Below are 24115 nucleotides of genomic sequence, written 5' to 3' on the forward strand. Positions count from 1 at the left end.
TTGGAAAAATTAATACAAGGGATAATATTATTAAAAAAAATTACTCATGCATATATACTGTGGGAAAAAATTCTAAATAAAAAAATTTTTAAAAATTAAAAAAAATAGATACTTACCATCTTAAAGAAAGCTCTCTTTATTCTTTCATTTTTCATTATTTCTGATAATGAGCATTTTGTCTTATCAAAAGCTTTTCCCACATACATTGAGATAATTGTATGATTTTTGTTGTTGATATGGTTAATTATGTTGATAACTTTTCCTAATATTGAATTAGTCCTCCGTTTCTGGTATAAATTTCACATGGTCACAGTGGTTCAAGAACCACAATAAGTTTTGGCATAGCTCCAAGCAAACAGGCAACCCCTAGCAATCAAAAAACTATGTTCTTCATCATAGAACTAGGCAGACAGGCAACTTTCAGAGGCCAGATAGCCACATGCTTGCTTCAGTGTAGCCTCTGGGAAAAACTCCACTGGCCTTAGCACATCAGACATCACTAGGACCTTGGCTTGCAGCCTTTAACACAAGAAGCCTGCAACAATGACTCTTCTACCCTGAAAGAAGAGTTCAAATGTATAAGAAAAGAAAAAGGCCAAAACAGAGGAGCACACAACAGCGAAATAATTTGATCATAGAAGTTTTTATAGTGGTAGGGAAAACCAAGACACAAACTCAGAAGAGGACAACAACATTGCTAAAACATTTATGGGCAAAACCCCAAAGAAAAAGAAGTGTTCTTAAGCCCAGAAAGAATTCATGGAAGAGTTCAAAAAGCTTAAAAATCATATAAGAGAAGTAGAAGAAAAACTGGAAAAAGATAAGAGAGTGATAAAAGAAAATTAAGAAAATCAAAGTCAATATCTTGGAAAAAGTAAACTGCTTAAATGGTTGAATTGGCCAAATGGTAAAGGAGATTCAAAAATCTACTGAAGAAAACAACTGACAATTGGCCAAATAAAAAGAAAATACAAAAACTGAGGAAAACAACTCTTTAAAAATTAAAATTGGGTAAAAGGAAGATAATGACTGTGAAAAATCAAGAATCAAATTCAAAAGAATGGAAAACAAAAAGAAAATATAAAATACCTCATTGGAAAAACAACTGACTTGGAAAACAGATGAAGGAAAACAATGTCAGAAGCAATGGACTATATGAAAACCATAATCAAAAGGAGAATGCTGGACAGAATCTTTCAAGAAATTATCAAGGAAAACTTCTCTAATACCCTGGAACCAGAGGACAAAATAGGCACTGAAAGAATCCACTTCAGGAAAGAAATCCCAAAATAAAAATTCCAAGGAAAATTATAGTCAAATTATAGAACTATCATGTGTGAAAGAAAATTATGATTTTCATAATTATCAATATATGTGTGTATATATGATATAGTGAATATACTAATACTCTAGATTTTTCAGAGCTACCATTGTCTTACAATGTAACTTGAAATGATCAATTATTGATAATGTTCTCCTTTGTATGTTAAGTCAAGTGAATCAAAGATTTCACAAGTTATTCCTGTCACAAAATTTGAAACAATCACTTAAGAACTGTTCTCACAGAACCGAAGAACACCCATAGATTTGTTTTGGGTAACCACCCATGGCTCTGAAAATAATGGTATTGTAATTTACCTTTCTCCCTCTCTTTCCATTTATGATTTGTGTATAAAATCTCTGCCTTTACTAAAACAGGTGTCCAGGAGAACTTCCAGTTTGTAACCTGCATTCCTCACTTGATTAATTATATCACTATTTGATCTCTAAAAATCTGTCTACACCTGCTTTGTGTGACTGCAACTATATACAGTTTAGAGACCAACACAGTAAAATTCTATTAACAAAGGTCAAGGAAAAAATACAGGGAAAAAAAAAAATCCAGGCACAATTAAGATTGCACAGGACTTAGCAGCTGCAACATTAAAGGATTGAAGGTCATAGAACATGATATTGTGGAAGGCAAAGAAACTAGGAAGTAGGAAGGTAAAGGGACTAGAACAGAATCTATTATACTTAAGCTGAAATTTTAAAAATTGGGGTTAGCAATCTTGATATCAGACAAAACAAAAGCAAAAATGGACTTTATTAAAAGAGATAAAGAAGGAAACTACATCTTGGTAAAGGATACCATAGACAATGAAGTAATATCAATACTGAATATGTATGCCTAATAACTTTTTATTTTTCCAAATATATGCAAAAATGGTTTTCAATATTCAAGTTTACAAAATCTTTTGTTCCAAATTTTTCTTCTTCCTTTCCCTCACCCCCTGCCATAGACAAGCAAGCAATCCAATACAGGTCAAACATGCAATTCTTCTAAACATTCCTATATTTGTCATACTGCCTAAGAAAAATCAGATCAAAAGGTGAAAGGGAAAAGAAAAAAAAAGAGAGAGAAACAAAACCAAGCAAACAAGCAACAACAACAACAATAAAGTGAAAATGCTATGTTGTGATCCATATTCAATAGTTCTCTCTCTGGATGTAGATGGCTCTTTCCATCACAAGTCTATTGGAATTGCCTTGAATCACCTAATTTTTGAAAAGAGCAAAGTCCATCACAGTTGATCATCACATAATCTTGTTGCTGAGGACAATGTTCTTTTGGTTCTACTACTTCATTTAGCATCAGTTCACAGAATCCAAATTCTTATAGAAGTTAAGTTACAGGTTCATGACAAAAGATAGAGAGCATTACAAAATACAAACTAAATGATTTTGATTATTTTAAATTTAAAAGCTTTTGTACAAACAAAATCAATGCAATGGAAATCAGAAGGAAAGCAGAAAGTTGGGGAATAAAATCTATTAATGGTCATTTCTCAAATCTACAAAGAATTAAATTTTTTTAGACTACGAAATATTCCCCAATTGGTAAACGGCCAAAAAACAAGCAGTTTCCAAATAAAGAAATTAAAACTATCTACTGGTATAGGAAGAAGTGCTCTAAATCACTTTTTAATAGAATAGTGCAAATTAAAACTACTCTGAAGTGCCTGATATGACAAAAAAGGAAAATGTTAAATTTATCATTTTCAGAGAGGATGAGGAAAAACTGATATACTAATGAACTGTTACTAAAGTTGTGACCTGATCCAACCATTCCAGAGAACAATTTGGAACTATGTCAAATGGGCAACTAAATTGTATATAACTTTTGATCAAGCAATACTACTATGAGGCTTATATCCCAAAGCGAACATAAAAATGGGAAAAGGATCTACATGTGAAAATATATTTATAGCCCCTATGGTTGCCAACCATGGTGGCGAAATATTGAAAATTGAGGAGATGCCTAGCAAATGGGAAATGGTTAAACAAACTGTTGGATATGAATGTAATGGAATACTTTTGTGCAATAAGAAATGATGGACAGATTTCAGAAAAACAAAACAAAACTGGAAAGACTTAGATGAACTGATATAAAATAAAATACACAGAACCAGGGAAAAATTTTACATAGTACTAGCAATTAAATATAAAAACAGTATGATTATTAACTATAAATGACTTGGCTCTTCTCAAGAATACAAATGATTCAAGATGAGTACAAAGGACTCATGAAGGAAAATCTATCTACATGTAGATAAAGAACTGATGGATTCTGAATGCAAATAGTAGCATATTCTTTTTCATGGTTTTTTTTTAAATTTGATCTGTTTCTACTTTCACAACTGTGACTAGTATGAAAACATGTTCCATATAATAGCACATGTATAATCTATGTCAAATTATGTCAAATTTAGGACAGGGGCAGAGAATATGTGGCCCAAGGGCCATATAAGACCCTCAAATTCATTTGTTAAGCAACCACAGGTGATGATAAAGTGAAAATTAAGTACAACAACCTCCCACTGCTTGGGTTCTATAAACTGATAATTTTGTATGCCCTGCAAATGATGTTATAAGTATCCAAATGGCCCTTAGCAGAAAAAAGCTTCTCTATTCCCTTGTGTGGTTTAGGATGGTGTGTGTGTATGTGTGTGTATGTGTGTGTTTTTAATGATTAATTTAATTGATTAATTAATTATACTATTGATTTCCTCATGTTGAATCATCCTTGTATCCTTGTTAAAAATCCCACTCGATCATAACGAATGATTTTTTTGGACTGTTTCATAGGATTTTGTTTAAAAATATGTTAGTTATGAGTGTGGACTCATAGCATTTCCACTCTTTCTGTTATTGTTTGCTTACATTTTTGTTTTCCTTCTCAGATATTTTTACCTTCTTTCTAGATCCGGTTTTTCTTGTGCAGCAAGAAACCTGTATAAATATGTATACATATATTGTATTTAACATATACTTTAACATATTTAACATGTATTAATTAGACTACCTGCCATCTAGGGGAGGGAATAGGGAGAAGGAGGAGAAAAGTGGGAAAGGAAGGTTTTGCAAGGATCAATGTTGAAAAGTTACCCATGCATATGTTTTGCAAATAAAAAGCTATAATAATAAATATTTTAGTTCATTAATGACATTAGCCTATAATTTTCTAGTTTTCTTTTTGTGCCTTCCTCCTCCGTCCCTTCTGCCTCCCTCTCTGTTTTATATATAAAATAAAGAAATTCTCGAGATGACTCAGGCCACTTCCAATGGTCTTGTGATGAAAAGAGTAATCTGCACCCAGAGAGAGGACAAAGAGAACTGAATGTGAATCACAATATAATATTTTCACTCTTTTTTTTGTTGTTGGCTTGCATTTTGTTTTCTTTCTCGCTTTTTTCCTTTTTAATCTAATTTTTCTTGTGCAGCATGATAATTGTGGAAATGTGTACAGAAGAATTGCCCATATTTAACTTGCCATCTAGGGGAGCTGGTTGGGGGTAAGGAAAAGAAAAAATTAGAACACAAGGTTTTGCAAGGATGAATGTTGAAAATTATTTATGTGTATGTTTTGAAAATAAAAAGCTTTAATAATTTCTAAAAAAAGGACTTCTCATGAAAGAATTCTATTAGAGTTCTTTTCAAATTTTTGGATTCATTTCAAAAGTAGAAGCATTAGCCATTTCATGAAAACAATTTTGAAAACCCTACTCAATTTGAAGTATCTCCTCAGTTCATTGTTATTTATGGATATCATCAATTGCCTATAAGATAGGACAGAATTACTTAACCCATTATGTACTGATGATAATATCTATGTATGGATGATTATATTGTTTAAAGTTATTTATAAGATACAGATATTAGATATTAGATTTATAAGCCAGTATTGATCTCTGTTGAGGATAAAAATATAAACTTGTACTATTGAGAGCTGCTATGTTCCAGAAAATCAGTTTCCCTTTTTACTTTTGTGTTTTGTGTCTACTGTTCATAATAAATGTTGGAAAATCCCAAAATCCTGTTGACTAAACACTGATGAATGATGGCACAGGATGAAAACCTGAGGACTAAACTTTGGTGATTGATGGACATTGACTAACCATGTGAATTTCCTCTTTTGGCAATTAACCAATCAAAGAACTGTACTACCTTATTCTATTTTTAGTGCTTGCTCATTTCATGTAAATATTTGTAGTAATTGCATAAAAGAAGTCCATGATTGCTTTAGGCCAGTACCTTAGTTTGATTATTCTTTTTATTTCTTACTAGTTTTGATGCAATTCCACCTTATAAAATTTCTATTTTATTTACATGATTTCTCTTTTTAAAAAAAATTTAGATTGACTATGGGGTTATCGATTTTATTAGTCTTTTAGCTTTACTTATCTTTTTTTTTTTTTTGAGGTAATTGAGATTAATTGACTTGCCCAAGGTCACACAGCTGGGAAGTGTTAAGTATCTGAGGACAGATTTGAACTCAGGTCCTCCTGATATCAGGGCTGCCCTGCATTATTTATCATTTGTAAGGACTACCCCTCCCCCCACATTCCTTGCCCTCTAGTTTTTTTATATCAACTCTCTTGAATTGATTTTATGTTTGTTTATTTATTGGTATTCAAAAATTTTAAAAATATTCATTAATCCTCTCTTCTTAATGTATTTTCTAAGGATATGATTTTCAAGCTAAGGACTGCATTAGTTGCAATTCAGGAATTTTGGTGTGTTGTCTTATCAATATCATATTTTTACATTGTCCTTTCTATAATTTGTTCTTTGACCTACTCATTAATTAATATTTAATTATTAAGGCTCCATTTGTGCCTGTATGTTTCATTTGTGGAAAAAAAAACAATTTTTATTTTTAATGTGATATGATCTTCAGAGGATATAGTCATTATTTCTGCATTTTAACATTTATTTACAAAATCTTTGTGCCCTAACACATAGTAAATATTTGTAAAAGTTACACATTGTGCTGAGATATGTTTACTTTTATTGTTTCATTAAGATGCCATTAAATAGTTTAACTACAGTTGCTCCAAGAATTTTTTTCAGTTCCTTTTTTTCTACTTATTTACCTTATTAGGTTTATCCAAAGCAGAAGGAGTGATACTGAACTGTTACCATTGTGCTACTATTTATACCTTATTGAAACTCATAGTGGGGCGGAGCCAAGATGGCATAGCAGATTTGTAAGCTCCTTTCTTCCCTCAATAACAACTAGTTAAATCAGCCTCAAAAATAACACTGGACTGATAAAAACCACAAGGATTAGAAGCACAACTTAGCAGCTGAAGAGAATCTGGAATTTCAACAGAAAAGGTTGGTTCCAAGGGGAGGAAAAACAAAATCAGCACAGACAGGGTTAGGTGCTAGCACACTATGTTGATAGGGCTGGGGAGAACTCTGGGATCAGAGAAGCCACTGAGAGAGGAATCTGGCACAGGCTGATAGCTCTTCTCTGCTTATAAAACAGCAGATCAGAAGAGAAATCAAGCTACTTTAAAAAGTAAAGCCAGATCCTAAATCCCTTCCAATCCAGAAGTGACCTAACACCAATTTCGGCACTGCTGTGTAGCCGCCTTCTGCTGCCTGGGGCTTCTGCTTGGGGTAGTTGAGAGCCTGAATAGTGGGGGATACAGCCTGAGGCAGCCTCTAATCCACATAGCGTGGGGCTCAGCCTGAGGCAGTGGAATTCTAGCAGCAGCGCAATTCCCAGAGAAGCAGAACTCCCAGAGAAGAAGAACCTTTGAAGTAGGGACCGCGGTTTCTGGGCAGACACTTCTGGTTTGAGCGCAGGGGCTTTTCACATCAGCTTTTCACACCACGGCCCCACAGGAGGCATTGGCTGGGGTTTGTGACGCTTTCACTGTTCAGCCTTAAACCTCAGGGCAGTCCCTAGGCCACACAGTGGGGTCCTTCTTCACTGGGCAGTCCTTGAAGCTGCAGCACTGCTAACCACCTTTAAGGCATTTCTGGGGAGGGGGGGAAGGGAATTCTCTCCCAGAGCTCTCTCTCAGCTCAGGCACAGGAGTCTGCATCCATCTGGGTCTGGGAGGAAGCTGGTAAATAAATTTCTTACCCCAAGGGCAGACCCCCACAGATTTTTAACAATGAGTAAGAAGCTGAAGAGAACGATTGACACCTTCTATACAGAGAAAGAGCAGATATCCAACCCCGAGGAGGCTAACACCAGACGGTCTCCAGATAACACCCTAAAGGGGAATGATACCTGCCCCCCATCACATAACTCTGTCCTAGAAGAGACTATTAAAAAGTTAAGAGAGTTTGAAGAAAAATGGGGAAAGGAAAGAGAAGCTATGATAGGGAATGACAACGTCCTGAAATTTGAGTTAGAAAAAATAAAGAATTCACAGGAGGTGCATTGAAACAAAATTTGTGAATTAAAAAAGGTTAAAAAGATCACAGCAAAATAGGATTTGTGAATTGGAAAAAGAAAATAACTCACTAAAAAAAAAATATTAGTGAAATGGAAAAAAATTCAACAGAGCAAAATAATTTATTTAAAGACTCAATTGGGCATATACAAAAAGAACTAAAAAATGTGAATGAAGAAAATAACTCATTAAAAATCAGGACTGAACAAATAGAAATGAATGATTCATTGAGAAACCAAGAATCAGTCAAACAAAACAAAACAAAAAAGAAAAGCTGGAGAATAACATCAAATACTTACTGGGAAAATCTATAGACCTGGAAAATAGATCTAGGAGAGATAATCTGAGGAACATTGGACTTCCCGAAAACTATGATCAAAAAAAGAGGCTAGATTCTATTTTATAGGAAATCATTAAAAAGAACTGTCCAGAGATAATAGAAACAGAAGGGAAAATAGGCGTTGAAAGAATTCATTGAAAACCTTCTGAAAAAGACCCTAAAAAAAGAACTCAACGGAATATTGTGGCTAAGCTGCAGAACTACCAAACTAAGGAAAAAATATTGCAAGCAGCTAGGAAAAAAAAATTCAAATATCAAGGTGCCACAATAAGGGTCACTCAAGATCTGGCTGCCTCCACAATGAAGGATAGAAGGGCCTGGAACCTGATATTCTGAAAGGCAAAAGAACAAGGACTGCAACCAAGAATAAACTACCCAGCTAACTTTAGCATTGTCTTCCATGGAAGAAGATGGTCATTTAATGAAACAGAGGAATTCCATTTGTTTCTAAGAAAAAAACCAGACTTAAACAAAATAATTGATCTACATCAACAAGACTGAAGAGAAGCAGGAAAAGGTAAAAAGAACTCTTGAGAACTGTATCTCTGTTGTGGATATACAGAAAGTCTATATGGATAATTTGATTTTACTGATAGAATATAAAAAAAAAAAAGGGAAGTAGTAAAGGGAAGAGTATGGTAACGGAAAAAACGGGAAGGAGAGATAAAAAGAGGGAAACTACATCCCAGGAAGAAGCACAGAAAATCTACTACATCTGAAGGAATTTAGAGAGGGGGAGAAACACTGTGTAAATCTTACTCTCATCAGAGTAGGTTCAAAGAGTAAATAATTGACATATTTGTTTTTTAGAGAATTCTCTCTCACCTCATTAAAAGGGGGGAGAGGAAAAGGGAAAAATAAAAGGGGAATAAGGGAAAGGTACAAGAAATGGGAAGGAGGGGGGAAGGATACTAAAAATGGAGGACTGCGTGTCACAAGTGGGGTCTATAAATTAAATATTGGGGAAGGGGTTCAGGGGGGTCAAGGGATAAAAAAAGAATAATCAGGGGATAATATGATGGCAGGAAATACAGAATTAGTAATTTTAACTGTAAATGTGAGTGGGATGAACTCTCCCATTAAACGGAGGCAGATAGCAGACTGGATTAAAAGTCAGAACCCGACAAAGGTCTCATTTCCAAAATATATAGAGAACTGACCATAATTTATAAGAAATCAAACCATTCTCCAATTGATAAATGGTCAAAGGATATGAACAGACAATTCTCAGATGATGAAATTGAAACTATATCCACTCATATGAAAGAGTGTTCCAAATCACTATTGATTAGAGAAATGCAAATTAAGACAACTCTGAGATACCACTATACACCTGTCAGATTAGCTAAGATGACAGGAACAAATAATGATGAATATTGGAGGGGATGTGGGAAAACTGGGACACTGATACATTGTTGGTGGAGTTGTGAAAGAATCCAGCCATTCTGGAGAGCAATTTGGAACTATGCCCAAAAAGTTATCAAACTGTGCATACCCTTTGACCCAGCAGTACTACTACTGGGCTTATATCCCAAAGAAATTCTAAAGAAGGGAAAGGGACCTGTATGTGCCAAAATGTTTGTGGCAGCTCTTTTTGTTGTAGCTAGAAACTGGAAGTTGAATGGATGCCCATCAATTGGAGAATGGTTGGGTAAATTATGGTATATGAAGGTTATGGAATATTATTGTTCTGTAAGAAATGACCAGCAGGAGGAATACAGAGAGGCTTGGAGAGACTTACATCAACTAATGCTGAGTGAAATGAATAGAACCAGAAGATCGCTGTACACTTCAATGCTGTATGAAGATGTATTCTGATGGAAGTGGATATCTTCAACATAAAGAAGATCCAACTCACTTCCAGTTGATCAATGATGGACAGAAATAACTATACCCAGAGATGGAACACTGGGAAGTGAATGTAAATTGTTAGCACTACTGTCTATCTACCCAGGTTACTTATACCTTCGGAATCTAATACTTAATGTGCAACAAGAAAATGGTATTTACACACATATATTGTATCTAGGTTTTACTGTAACACATGTAAAATGTATGGGATTGCCTGTCATCGGGGGGAGGGAATGGAGGGAAGGGGGGATAATTTGAAAAAATGAATACAAGGGATAATATTATTAAAAAAAAAATTACTCATGCATATATACTGTGAAAAAAATTCCAAAAAAAAAAAAAAAAAAAAAGTCAGAACCCTACAACATGTTGTTTACAAGAAACACACTTAAAGCAGGGAGATACATACAGAATAAAGGTAAAAGGTTGGAGCAGAATCTATTATGCTTCAGGTAAAGCCAAAAAATCAGGGGTTGCCATCCTTATCTAAGATCAAGCAAAAGCAGAAATTGATCTAATTAAAAAAGATAAGGAAGGAAACTATATCCTGCTAAAAGGTAGCATAGACAATGAAGCCATATCAATACTAAACATATATGCACCAAGTGGTATAGCATCTAACTTTCTAAAGGAAAAGTTAAGAGAGTTGCAAGAAGAAATAGACAGCAAAACTATAATAGTGGGAGATCCCAACCTTACACTCTCAGAATTAGATAAATCAAACCGCAAAACAAATAAGAAAGAAATTAAAAAGTTAAATAGAACATTAGAAAAACTAGGTATGATAAGAACGTTGGAGAAAACTGAATGGTGATAGGAGACTATTTTCTTCTCAGCAGTTCATGGAACCTATACAAAAATTGACCATATATTAGGACATAAAGATCTCAAAATTAAATGCAGGAAGGCAGAAATAGTAAATGCCTTCTTCTCAGATAACAATGCAATAAAAGCTACATTCAATAAGAAGTTAGGGGTGAATAGACCAAAAAGTAATTTTAAACTGAATAATCGCATCTTAAAGAATGACTGAGTGAAACAGCAAATTATAGAAACAATTAATAATTTCACCCAAGATAATGACAACGATGAGACATCATACCAAAATTTGTGGGATGCAGCTAAAGCAGTAATAAGGGGAAATTTTATATCTTATTTGAACAAAATAGAGACAGAGAAGATGAATGAATTGGGCCTGCAACTTAAAAAGCTAGAAAAAGACCAAATTAAAAACCCCCAACCAAAAACTAAACTTGAAATACTAAAATTAAAAGGAGAATTCAATAATATTGAAAGTAAAAAAAAAAACTATTGAATTAATAAATAAAACCAAGAGTTGGTTTTATGAAAAAGCCAATAAAATAGATAAACCTTTGGTAAATCTGATCAGAAAAAGGAAAGAGGAAAATCAAATTGTTAGTCTTAAAAATGAAAAGGGGAATCTTTCCACTAATGGAGAGGAAATTAGAGCAATAATTAGGAGTTACTTTGCCCAACTTTATGCCAATAAATTTGATAACTTAAGTGAAATGGATGACTTCCTCCAAAAATATAGGCTTTCTAGATTAACAGAAGAGGTGATAAATTGCTTAAATAGTCCCATTTCAGAAAAAGAAATAGAACAAGGTATTAATCAACTCCCTAAGAAAAAATCTCCAGGACCAGATGGATTTACATGTGACTTCTACCAAATATTTAAAGAATAATTAATTCCAGTGTGATATAAAAAATATTTTTAAAAATAGGGGTTGAAGGAGTCCTACAAAATACCTTTTATGACACAGACATGGTACTGATACCTAAACCAGGTAGGTTGAAAACTGAGAAAGAAAACTATAGACCAATTTCCTTAATGAATATTGATGCTAAAATCTTAAATAAAATATTAACAAAAAAGACTTTAGAAAATCATCCCCAGGATAATACACTATGATCAAGTAAGATTTATACCAGGAATGCAGGGCTGGTTTAATATTAGGAAAAGTATTAGTATAATTGACCATATTAATAATCAAATTAATAAAAAAACATATGATCATCTGAAAAGATGCAGAAAAAGCATTTGATAAAACACAACATCCATTCCTACTAAAAACACTTGAGAGTATAGGAATAAATGGACTAATCCTTAAAATAGTCAGGAGCATATATTTAAGACTGTCAGTAAACATCATATGTAATGGCGATAAACTAGAACCTTTCCCTGTAAGATCAGGAGTGAAACAAGGGTGCCCACTATCACCATTACTATTCAATATTGTATTAGAAAGGCTAACCTCGGCAATAAGAGTCGAGAAAGAGATTAAAGGAATGAGAGTAGGTAATGAGGAAATCAAACTGTCACTCTTTGTAGATGATATGATTCTAATAAAAAGTTATTAGAAATAATTCACAACTTTAGCAAAGTTGCTGGATACAAAATAAATCCACATAAATTCTCAGCATTTTTATATATCACCAACAAAATGCAACAGCAAGAGATACAAAGAGAAATTCAAAACGGATGTCAAGAGTATAAAATATTTGGGAATCCATCTACCAATGAAAAGTCAGGAATTATATGAGAAAAATTACAAAACACTTGCCACAAAAATAAAGTCAGATTTAAATAACTGGAAAGACATTCAGTGCTCATGGATAGGCTGAGCGAATATAATAAAGATGACAATACTCCCCAAATTAATCTATTTATTTAGTGCTATACCAATCAGACTCCCAAGAAACTATTTTAATGACCTAGAAAAAATAACAAAATTCATATGGAAGAATAAAAGGTCGAGAATTTCAAGGGCATTAATGAAAAAAAAGTCTGATGAAGGTGGTTTAGGTGTACCTGATCTAAAGCTACATTATATAGCAGCAGTCACCAAAACCATTTGGTATTGGCTAAGAAAAAACCAATCGATCAGTGGAACAGATTAGGTACAAAGGACAAAAAAGGGTACCACTAAAGTAATCTAATGTTTGACAAACCCAAAGATACTAACAATTGGGATAATAATTCATTATTTGAAAGAAAACTGTTGAGAAAACTGGAAATTAGTATGGCAGAAATTAGATATGGATCCACACTTAACACCATATACCAAGATAAGATCAAAATGGGTCCATGATTTAGGCATAAAGAATGAGACCATAAATAAATTAGAGGAATAGAGGATAGTCTACCTCTCAGACACCTGTGGAGGAGGAAGGAATTTATGACCACAGGAGAACTTGAGATCATTATTGATTACATCAAACTAAAAGGTTTCTGTACAAACAAAACTAATGCAAATAAGATTAGAAGGGAAGTAACAAAATTGGGAAAATATTTTTACAGTTAAAGGTTCTGATAAAGGTCTCATTTCCAAAATATATAGAAAACTGACCCTAATTTATAAGAAATCAAACCATTCTCCAATTGATAAATGGTCAAAGGATATGAACAGACAATTCTCCGATGGTGAAATTGAAACTATATCCACTCATATGAAAGTGTTCCAAATCACTACTGATCAGAGAAATGCAAATTAAGACAACTCTGAGATATCATTACACACCTGTCAGATTGGCTAAGATGACAGGAAGAAATAATGATGAATGTTGGAGGGGATGTGGGAAAACTGGGACACTAATGCATTATTGGTGGAGTTGTAAAAGAATCCAGCCGTTCTGGAGAGCAATTTGGAACTATGCCCAAAAAATTATCAAACTGTGCATACCCTTTGATCCAGCAGTGCTACTACTGGGCTTATATCCCAAGGAAATACTAAAGAAGGAAAAGGGACCTATATGTGCCAAAATGTTTGTGGCAGCTCTTTTCATAGTGGTAGAAACTGGAAAATGAATGGATGTCCATCAATTGGAGAATGGTTGGGTAAATTATGGTATATGAAGGTTATGGAATATTATTGCTCTGTAAGACATGACCAGCAGGTTGAATGCAGAGAGATTTGGAGAGACTTATATGAACTGATGCTGAGTGAAATGAGCAGAACCAGAAGATCACTATACACTTCAGCAACAATAATGTATGAAGATATATTCTGATGGCAGTGTATACACTTCAACAACAATACTGTATGAAGATATATTCTGATGGAAGTGGATATCTTCAACATAAAGAAGATCCCAGTCACTTCCAGTTGAACAATGATGGACAGAAACAATTATACCCAGAGAAGGAACACTGGGAATTGAATGTAAACTGTTAGCCCTACTGTCTTTCTACCCAGGTTACTTAAACTGTCAGAACCCAATTCTTAACGTGCAACAAGAAAATGGTATTTACACACATATATTGTATCTAGGTTATACTGTAATACATGTAATATGTATGGAATTGCCTGTCATCTAGGGGAGGGTGTAGAGGAAGGGAGAGGAAAATTTGGAAAAATGAATACAAGGGATAATGTTATTAAAAAAAAATTACTCATTGGACAGAAATAACTACACCCAGAGAAGGAACACCGGGAAGTGAATGTAAATTGTTAGCACTACTGTCTATCTACCTAGGTTACTTATACCTTCGGAATCTAATACTTAATGTGCAACAAGAAAATGGTATTTACACACATATATTGTATCTAGGTTATATTGTAACACATGTAAAATGTATGGGATTGTCTGTCATCGGGGGGAGATAGTGGAGGGAGGGGGGGGATAATTTGGAAAAATGAATACAAGGGATATTATTATAAAAAAATTTTTTTAAATAAAAAAATTTTTTAAAAAATTACTCATGTATATGTACTGTCAAAAAATTTTTATAATTATAAAATTAATAAATAAATTAATTTTTAAAAATAAACTCATAAAATTATTTTATGAATTTGGATGCGAAAGCATTTGGAGCAAATAGGTATATTACTGAGATTGATTCATTAACTTATGTTTCCTTTCACAGTAATATCTTTTCCTTGTTTATCCCTTTTTATTTTGGGGATGTTTCTTTTTGTCTTGTCAGAAAGCATGCTGGACTGGATTCATTTGATGCACAAATTTCTTTTTATCCTTTCAGTTTTATTTTATGTATACCTTTAAAAAATGTTTTCCTTCTAATGGAAGGTTTTGTAGAAATGTAGAGAGTTTTTGTTTTCTTTATTCAATATCACCTTTTTTGTTTTATTGTATTGTTTAATCTGTTAACATTTAAAATTATTTCACTTATTCTTTCTTCATCTGTCTTATACGTTTAAAGTTATGATCTTTGCTCTTTAAATTATTTTACTTTAATTTTTACTTTAATCCTGTAATGTGACTTCATATTGCCTCTCTTCCCTTCATCCCCAATTCCCTCCTCTTGTTACCCTTTTGCCTTTAGAATTTTTTATTAGCTCCTTTTTCTCTCCTGCTTTAGTTGGTCATTAAAATCTTTACTCCCAATTTTCCTCTCTATTAAGAAAGCAGATTTCCCCTTCCTCTTTTTCCCTTTGACTAGTTCTATTTGTTATTCAATTTCATTTTTGGTGTTCTTTTCCAAAAAGGATTTATCTCATTTTCTTCATAGACCTTTCAGTCTAGTCTAGACTTTCATTTTCTGATTCATGATGTCTATAATTATCTGGTCACTCTCTTTTTTTCCATACAATTAAAGCTTCAAAGGTATTCATTCTAGTCTGTTCCATCTAGGCATTTTCTGTCACTGATTGGGATCTGCTTTATAGATTGCCCCAATCCCAAGATAATGCTAATTATTGCAGGTCTAATTACTGTTGGTCTAATTACTGTTCTATGGGTGGAGTTTTCCATTTCCCATATATAGAACCTGGCAAGATCTTGCCTACGAGATTTATCAATGCTTTTCTTTTGGGGGCTTACCTTAGTACTCTCTCCCATTATATTCTTCCCATATTCCTAATTTGTTTGAGACTAGAACCTTTTGGGGAAAAAAGAATAGACTTCTACACTATAAGTTATTACAGGAAAGACCTATCAGGGTATATCCAGCCAAAACAATTCCCTTAATGAGCTGTCATATCTAGAACAACACTTAGTCACCCAGATATATGAGCTGAGGGTAGCCAGTAGTCAGTGTTATACTATTTATAATAGTTTGTTATTCTCCCATTATTATATAGAAACTCAAATATAACAGCCTTCCCTCTCAAATGCTTCTTTAATGTAAAGTTGAACTAGAAATACAACTGAAGTAAAAGTTAACATGTCAATATATTTTAAGCACATTAAGTAGAAGAGAATATAATTTTAGAATAGTACCCTTGCAATATATGAAATAAAACAATTCAAAATATATTCAAATTTATATTAAAGTTCAATGAAAAACAAAACCAATATTAAGAGTCCCAATATTAATAAATTATTTTGTTATATGTTAAGCAAAATTTACATATTTGTAAGTAAACATGAAAATGAAAGAAAAAAAAACTAATATAATGAAAATAAGAAATGTACCTGTAAGTTTAATTTTAGACAGCCGAGCCAAAATTCCTGGTAAATCATCCAACTGTAGTTTCATCTCTTTCCACTGCTTTTCATCTTTGGACTCTGTCCCCATTCCTCCTAGGCTTTCAACTATTGATGTAGTTTCTAATTCTTTCAACTCTTTCGGATTTGAAAATTTAGATAATGGTAGATTGGGAAGTGAAATTGATCTGATCTCCTGAACAACTGTTTTGGCTTGATTCGATGATGTTTTCTCAAGAAACACAGGTGCCCTTGGTTCTGGCTTGGGTTTTACTTGCTGGTTGAGGTTTCTGTTCAACTGCATTATATACTGAATGAAAAATGTATTTTACTATAAGACTAATACATAGAATACTTTCAAATAAAGTTATTTTAGGCATTCAAAATTAAAATTAATTGCCACAAAAAGTGAAGAGCATTTCCTTTTACTTTCAACGACATTTTAATGCATTCATTTAATGTGTTTTTGTGTAACTATTATTTCACACCAGATCCTAATCTTCATATTTCCAAATTCCAGCTTAGTAATTTAATCTTTGCTTATTCTCTTTGCTTAATGTCTTGGCTTTTTAATTCTTGGCCCACTAACACACAGACAGAACTTCAAAGGTGAAAGAGTTCTTAGAGGACATACAATTCATACCATTTGTGATAAGAAATTCTCTTTACAATATCTCAGAAAGAGTCATCTAGGCTATATTTAAAGATATGCATTGGTGGGTAAAAGGTAGGATGGGGAGGTAACTCAGTATTTTCCCGAATAGCTTTTGGATTGATCTAATTGTTAGGAAAGGTTTTTAATTTAATTTTATAAACTGAGTTGAAATATCTCCATAACTTTAAGTTATTACTTTGGATTATGTCCTCTCAAATAAAGCAAAAAAAAAAAAAATCTAATCTCTGTTTAATATGGCATTTTTTCAAACACTTGAAGCTATCATATCTCCCCAACATCTCCTCACCAAGAAAAAATTCTTCCAATTGATTTTCATATAAAATGTTATTTGGACCATATAGCTGCCCCATGTGATAGAATACCATTGTAGTATAAGAAATGATGAAGGAGATAGATTCAGAAAAACCTGGGAAGATTTATATGAGTATAAAGTGAGAAGAACCAGAAGAATATTGTGCAAAGTAATAAAAATATTGTAACCATGGTCAGTTTTGAAAGACTTTGCGATTCTGATCAATTCACAACAATTTTAGAGAACTCATGAAAACAAATAATATGCACCTTCAGAGAGAGAACTGAAGAACTCTTAAGTGCAGACTGAGGCATTTTTTTTTCTCTATTTTTCATGCTTTTGGAGCTTTGGGGGAGGAAAATACAACATAGTTAATATGGAAATATATTTCGCATGCCTTCAGATGTAAAGTGAATGTCATATTGCCTGCCTTGTCAATGGGTGGTAGAGAGAGACTATAGATAGGGAGAGAATATAGAATTCATAATTTTTAAAATGAATAAATGTAAAAACAAAAAAAAACCATGAATTCCAATTCATGAATTTGATAAAATTCCTTAATAAAGCATTATTTTTTGCCTTCAAACTTCTGACCTAAACATTCTGATCCATTGTAGTTTATAAAAATGGTGGAAAATACCACCACTGGGAATAAATAGGAAGCCTTTGTCCATCTAGCTCAAAGCAGGCAATATAGTAATGTAAAGGTTTCATAAATGAACACTACTTTGTGATAAAGCAAACTATTGCTCAGTTTAGGTACCATCTCTCCTTTAGGAAACCTTCTCTAATTCCTCTAATTTTTAGTGCTTTTCCCCTTCTCAAATATCTTTTATTTACTTATCTTATAAGTTGTATTTTCTAAATGAATAACTGTGACTCAGAAATAGGACTTAGGCTCAAATTCTGCCTTGGATATTTGTTACTTTATGACCATAGCAAGTTATTTAACCTCCCCTGGCCCAGCAAGTTCTTCATCTGTCAATAAAGGGGTTGACTAGATGACTTCTGAGATCCTTTCTTTCCCTGAACTTATGATCTTGTACCTATGTGAAGGTTCCTTGAGAGCAAGAATGATTTTTCATTTCTGTATTTATACTCCCAGTATCTAACACAGTTCCTTGCATATAGTAGATACTTAATAAAGTATGTTGAAATGAATGAATTTAAAATAAAATTAAGAGAATCTTCTTTATGTACTTGGGATTTATTTTTTTCCCCTTTTTCTTTCTTTTTTTTTTTTTTGTACTTGGAATTTTTAAAAAATGAGTCACTGTAAGAAGAATGAATGTTATCAATTACACATTCATATATTTGAAAAACAATAACTTATGCTTTACATAGCACTTTGCTTCACCAAGTACTTTCAACAAACTTTAAAATAGGTAGTACCAATGTTACTAATTCTATTAAATAACAATAAAATTGAGATTCAAAGAAATTTAATGATTTATTCAAGGCCTCATGAATAATAACCACAGGTTTTCCTTATTTTAGCTTAGTCTATTTATGAGAGAAATTTAGACATTTCTTCAAAATGAATGAGCAAATTCAAGACCATACTTTTTAACATTATGACTGAGAATTCAGATTTACTTCAGAAAAAACTACCAAAACATAATATTAAAGTTTCTAAACTGAAGAAAATACCAAATAACAACAGCTTAACAAAAGTTTTCCAAAGACTTTTGAGATATTCTTCTAAACTTACCATGTGCTTGAGGAAATTAAGGTGCTGAAATGTAATCCATTGTTTATTAACATTCTTTAAAACAAACATGTGTCTCTGAGGTGTCTGCTGCATGGTTCTTCTTTTTAGGTGACAGATACATGCTCCTATCTGGCCTACATTGAAAAGAAAAAAAAAGGATAATTCAACTTACCACAAGAATCATTAAATCTAATCAGTGATCAAACATGCCCTCCTGGCAGTTACAATTACTAGTCCGCCCTAGGCCCAACAGAGTACCTTTGACCACTGACCTTTGCAGTGTCAACTCTACCCAGCTTGCCTCCTCTGAGGCCTTCAAAGGTCTCTGGCCACGATTTCTTGAATCTATAGTTTAATAACCGGTAGCACGCTCAAGAACAGCCACGTGTAATCTTAAAAGCCTTTACTATATCTACTCACATAATGCCCTGACTTGTCAGCTCCCTATTGAACACCTGGTCTGAAGACCCACGTGTTCACTACCAGACTTCTTACCTCTCTGGGCTATCCATCAGCTTGGTTTGGCTTGGCTACCCCAGTTAGGGAGCCAGGTTAAAGAGTGCCAGGTTAAAGAGAGAGATTGCTATTTGCAGTGGCCTTATAAAGGGCCCGTGAGGTCACACACACAGCCAACCAGCGAGAGAGTCGTCACCCATTATGAAGCTATCTCAATATGGACAGGATCCCACCCACAGGGCAGTCCTATACCCACAGAGATTACTTCTGGGCCGCTTAATCTCCTGTTGGGCTGTGACACCGCCCATTTAAAGGGCCCTTACAATTCCCTTCTCTTGTTTTGCGGGAACCGCATCCTTACAAATAACAATAGTTAATACTGAATTATGGAACTAATAAGAACCTCAAAGCTACCTAAAATTCATATTTTTAATGATTAAGCCTCCAAAGAGGTTATCAACCTAATCAGTGTTTTAATCAACCCCAATTTTAAAAGCGGATTAAAAGGTAAAACCCCAACTTTTGGGATAAGAATGCATTATTTAACAAAAACTGCTGGGAAAATTGGAAATTAGTATGGCAGAAACTAGGCATTGACCCATACTTAACACAGTACACTAAGATAAGATCAAAATGGATTCATAACCTAGGCATAAAGAATGAGATTATAAATAAATTAGGACCTAGGATAGTTTACCTCTCAGACCTGTAGTGGAGAAGGAATTTGTGACCAAAGAAGACCTAGAGGTCATTATTGATCACAAAACAGAAAATTTTATTTATATCAAGTTAAAAAGCTTTTATACAAACAAAACTAATGCAGACAAGATTAGAAGGGAAGCAATAAACTGGGAAAACATCTTTACAGTTAAAGATTCTTATAAAGGCCTCATTTCCAAAATATATAGAGAATTGACTCAAATTTATAAGAAATCAAGCCATTCTCCAATTGATAAATGGTCCAAGGATATGAACAGACAATTTTCAAATGATCAAATTGAAACTATTTCTACCCATATGAAAAGGTGTTCCAAATAATTATTGATCAGAGAAATGAAAATTAAGCCAACGCTGAGATACCACTACACACCTCTCAGATTGGTTAAGATAATAGGAAAAGGTAGTGACAAATGTTGGAGGGATGTGGGGAAACTGGGACCCTGATGTATTTTAGTTGGTGGAGTAGTGAATGGATCCAACCAGTCTGGAGAGCAATTTGGAACTATGCTAAAAAAGTTGTCGACTGTGTATACCATTTGATCCAGCAGTGTTACTACTAGGCTTATATCCCAAACAGATATTAAAGAAGTTGGAAAGGGACCCACATGTACAAAAATGTTTGTGGCAGCCCTTTTGGTAGTGGCTGGAAACTGGAAATTGAACGGATGCCCATCAATTGGAGAATGGCTGGGTAAATCATATATATGTATGTTATGGAATATTGTTCTGTAAGAAATGACCAGCAAGATGAATACAGAGAGGCTCAGAGAGACTTACATGAACTGATGCTGAGTGAAATGAGCAGAACCAGGAGATTATTATACACTTCAACAACAATAGTATATGAGGATCAATTCTGATGGAAGTGGCTATCTTCAAAAATGAGAGAATATAAATCAGTTCCAATTGAACCAGCTACACCCAGCAAAAGAACACTGGAAAATGAGTGTGGACCACACATAGCATTTCCATTTTTTCTGTTAGTGTTTGCTTGCATTTTTCTTTTTCTTCCCAGGTTATTTTTACCTTCTTTCTAAATCCAATTTTTCTTGTGTAGCAAGACAACTGCATAAATATGTATATGTGTATATATATATATATATATATATATATATATATATATATATATATATATATAGTATTTAACATATAATTTAATATATTTAACATGTGTGGGACTACCTGCCATCTAGGGCTAGGGTAGGGAGTGGAGGGAAGGAGGGGAAAAGTTGAAACAGAAGTTTTTTCAAGGGTCAATGCTGAAAAATCACCCATGCATATGTTTTGCTAATAAAAAGCTATAATAATAAAAAAAGAAAACTAGCAAACATGAAAAAGAAAGGAAGGAAGGAAGGGGGGAAGGAAGGAAGGAAGGAAAGAAGGAGAGAAGGAAGGAAGGAAGGAAGGAAGGAAGGAAGGAAGGAAGGAAGGAAGGAAGGAAGGAAGGAAGGAAGGAAGGAAGGAAGGAAAAGGAATCGAGGGAGGGAGGGAAGAAGGAAGGAAAGGAAAGGAGGGAGGGAGGAAGGAAGGGAGGGAGGGATAATAGTCTAAACTAAGGTGATTATGCTAGGAATGGACAGTTAGATTTTTTTTTAAATGTGAACTCTCCAGCACTTGAAATTCCTATCTCCTTTCAACTCTCATCCTCAGATGTCATTTCCTAAATCTCTTTTCCTGATTCTCCCAGTAGTTAGTGGTCTACCTATTTTCCTCCCATTTCTCTCATAAATTACTTATCTATGTATTTGCTACATCACCTTATTAACAAATATTTGAGATAAAAGACTTTTTCCACTTTTTCTTTGTATCTCTAGTGCTTTATATATAGTAGATACTTAGTTAAAAAGACTTCTTATATATGCAGAAACTTTTTGAATCACTTGATAGTTTCTGATCAGCAAAAACGAATAGAAAAGCAACAAGGTTAAGATCTGATTTTTAAAAAAGGATAGTCTTTAACTATCTTTTGCATTTCATAGTAAACTGCTTTGTGGGGTCAAGGAATCATTTTTGGGACTGAATTTCTCAAATGAGGAAATTGTTAACATTAGCATAATGGAATAAACCTTGAAATAAGAGTTTGGAGATCTTTGCAAATCATTTGCTTTTTCTGCACTAGTTTCTTCATTATAAAATGAAAGGGTTGTTAGATGGTCCCTCCTAGCTCTAAATTTATGATCTTACACCAACGCATTAACTCCTTTGTAACTTGTTTCCTCCTACAGCAAAATGAGGCTACAGAACTAGATGATCAATTAAGTTTCTTCCAGCTCTAACATTCTATAAACTCTAAGAAAGCTAACTGAACTAAGAGTTGTCTCCTCTGTTAGGGCTAAGATGAGATCAATGCAACTCGTCAGTCCGTGGTCAGGGACTCCCCAATAACAAGCATCCATTGGCTCCAAAAATTCTACTGGCATGATGCATCCTCTCAGCACCAAGACAATGCAGCAAACACCTACGGATGATGCGAGTGGTGTTCTCTAGTGACAGCCTAGAAACTAAAGTCCTAGTGAGTAGAAAATCATTGAAAAGAGTTGTGGAGGCTGCAAGAGAGAACCAGATATTCCCCCATCGCTCCGGGTTCTCCCTGGTCTGGCCGCAAGTCTGTCAAGGGCTACCAAGGTTGTTTCAGAACACAACTAGGGAGCACACGTTTCGGGTGATAGGGAGCTAGAAGACTCGGTACCTGTCAAGACTAGTGAGACACGTGCATGAGGGCCGACAGTCATAATGCCAATGCTGCAGACTACTTGCCGGGGTCAGCGGGACTTCCTTATACCTCACAGACTGCTGGGCGCTGCCATCTTGTTCCTCCCACTCCGTGAGCAGTCCTTTACGTCACTTCCGGAGCCGCTGTTCCCAAAGGTTTTTTGGGTGAGGCTGACAGAGGAAGACTTAGACCGGAACTGACGGCTGCCAGCGGCAGACCGAGCTTCTCTCCAGGACTGGAAGGAGGACTCTTATTAACTGTGTTTTGCCAGTTGCGTGTGGCTAGCACAGACCTGCTTCCTGTGCAATTGAATTCATGTACACATAGGAGCACCAGAAAGGGAAATTAAGGAAATGATCATAATAACGACATAATACTATAACCTACTCCTTTCATAATTTATTCTTTGCTCCACCATTTAATGTATACTCCTGAAAGGTGAAAACTATTTTATTTTTGTCTTTGTATCCCCATTTGACAAAATTCAGTGCTTATTAATAGGTTATCTGACCCTAGCAACTAGGCTTATTGATCGTTTAATATGTGCCATCATTAGTGTGGGCTTTCATTCCCCACACTTTTGCACAAGTAAGGAGACTCATATCTATCCTTTCATAAATCCCATATGAAGGCTCAGCTTCCAATGCTGCAGTCTTTTCCTGAATATCTTGACATTCTACAAACCAGAAGAGTACAGGAACATCCAATTAATACTTAGAACTATTCCACTTTTTTTTCTCATCCTTTTTCTGTAGTTAACCTTTTAGCTCCTATGGATGTAGAATCCTCCAAATCCTAAACTTGGGTTACTGCCATCTTCTTGCTTTTTTTTCCCCCAGAAAAAGCCAAAAGTCCCAGTTGGATCCTCACTGCTGCATGCTAATCCTTTTACTTTTTTCTAATAAACTCTTTAACATACTATCTGAAATAGTTATTCTGAATCTTGCCAGCTACATTACTACTTCCTTAAACTCCTTCAGCAAAGGACTTTGCCCCATACTTAAATGAAAAAACTTAAGCCATTCATGAATTTTAGAATTCGCATCCACTAGCATCATCCCTCAGGCTCTTTTCCTTTGCTTCAGTTCTCTCTCCCAGTGCCAATCTCTCTACTTGTACTTTTAGTTTTGTCCATCTCCAGAAGCTTGCTACTTTAATTATCTCCTTTCTCTCTAATTTCAGCCTTTTCTTATCTACCAATACATCCTTAGT

At 34.2% G+C, this 24115-nt stretch overlaps 1 protein-coding gene across 3 annotated transcripts in view; it reads right to left on the bottom strand.

Moving 5' to 3' along the window:
* The window catches only part of COX10 (cytochrome c oxidase assembly factor heme A:farnesyltransferase COX10), a 76324-nt gene extending 53290 nt beyond the window's left edge, over positions 1 to 23034 (bottom strand). The window contains exons 1-4 of one of the 3 annotated variants that reach the window (XM_074312021.1): positions 22880 to 23016; positions 20968 to 21063; positions 19015 to 19148; positions 16324 to 16645 (exon numbers count right to left, since the gene is read on the bottom strand). In XM_074312021.1, coding sequence (XP_074168122.1) covers positions 16324 to 16645; positions 19015 to 19107 — 415 coding nt within the window. In that variant the 5' untranslated portion in view covers positions 19108 to 19148; positions 20968 to 21063; positions 22880 to 23016. Of the gene's footprint in view, positions 1 to 16323; positions 16646 to 19014; positions 19149 to 19509; positions 19742 to 20967; positions 21064 to 22879 lie in introns of those variants that run through there. The other 2 variants (XM_074312020.1, XM_074312022.1) reach the window with 2 other exon arrangements.
* Positions 23035 to 24115: the final 1081 nt, after the last annotated feature.

This window comes from Sminthopsis crassicaudata, chromosome 4 (assembly GCF_048593235.1).
Source record: "Sminthopsis crassicaudata isolate SCR6 chromosome 4, ASM4859323v1, whole genome shotgun sequence".
NCBI classification, from domain to species: Eukaryota; Metazoa; Chordata; class Mammalia; order Dasyuromorphia; family Dasyuridae; genus Sminthopsis; species Sminthopsis crassicaudata.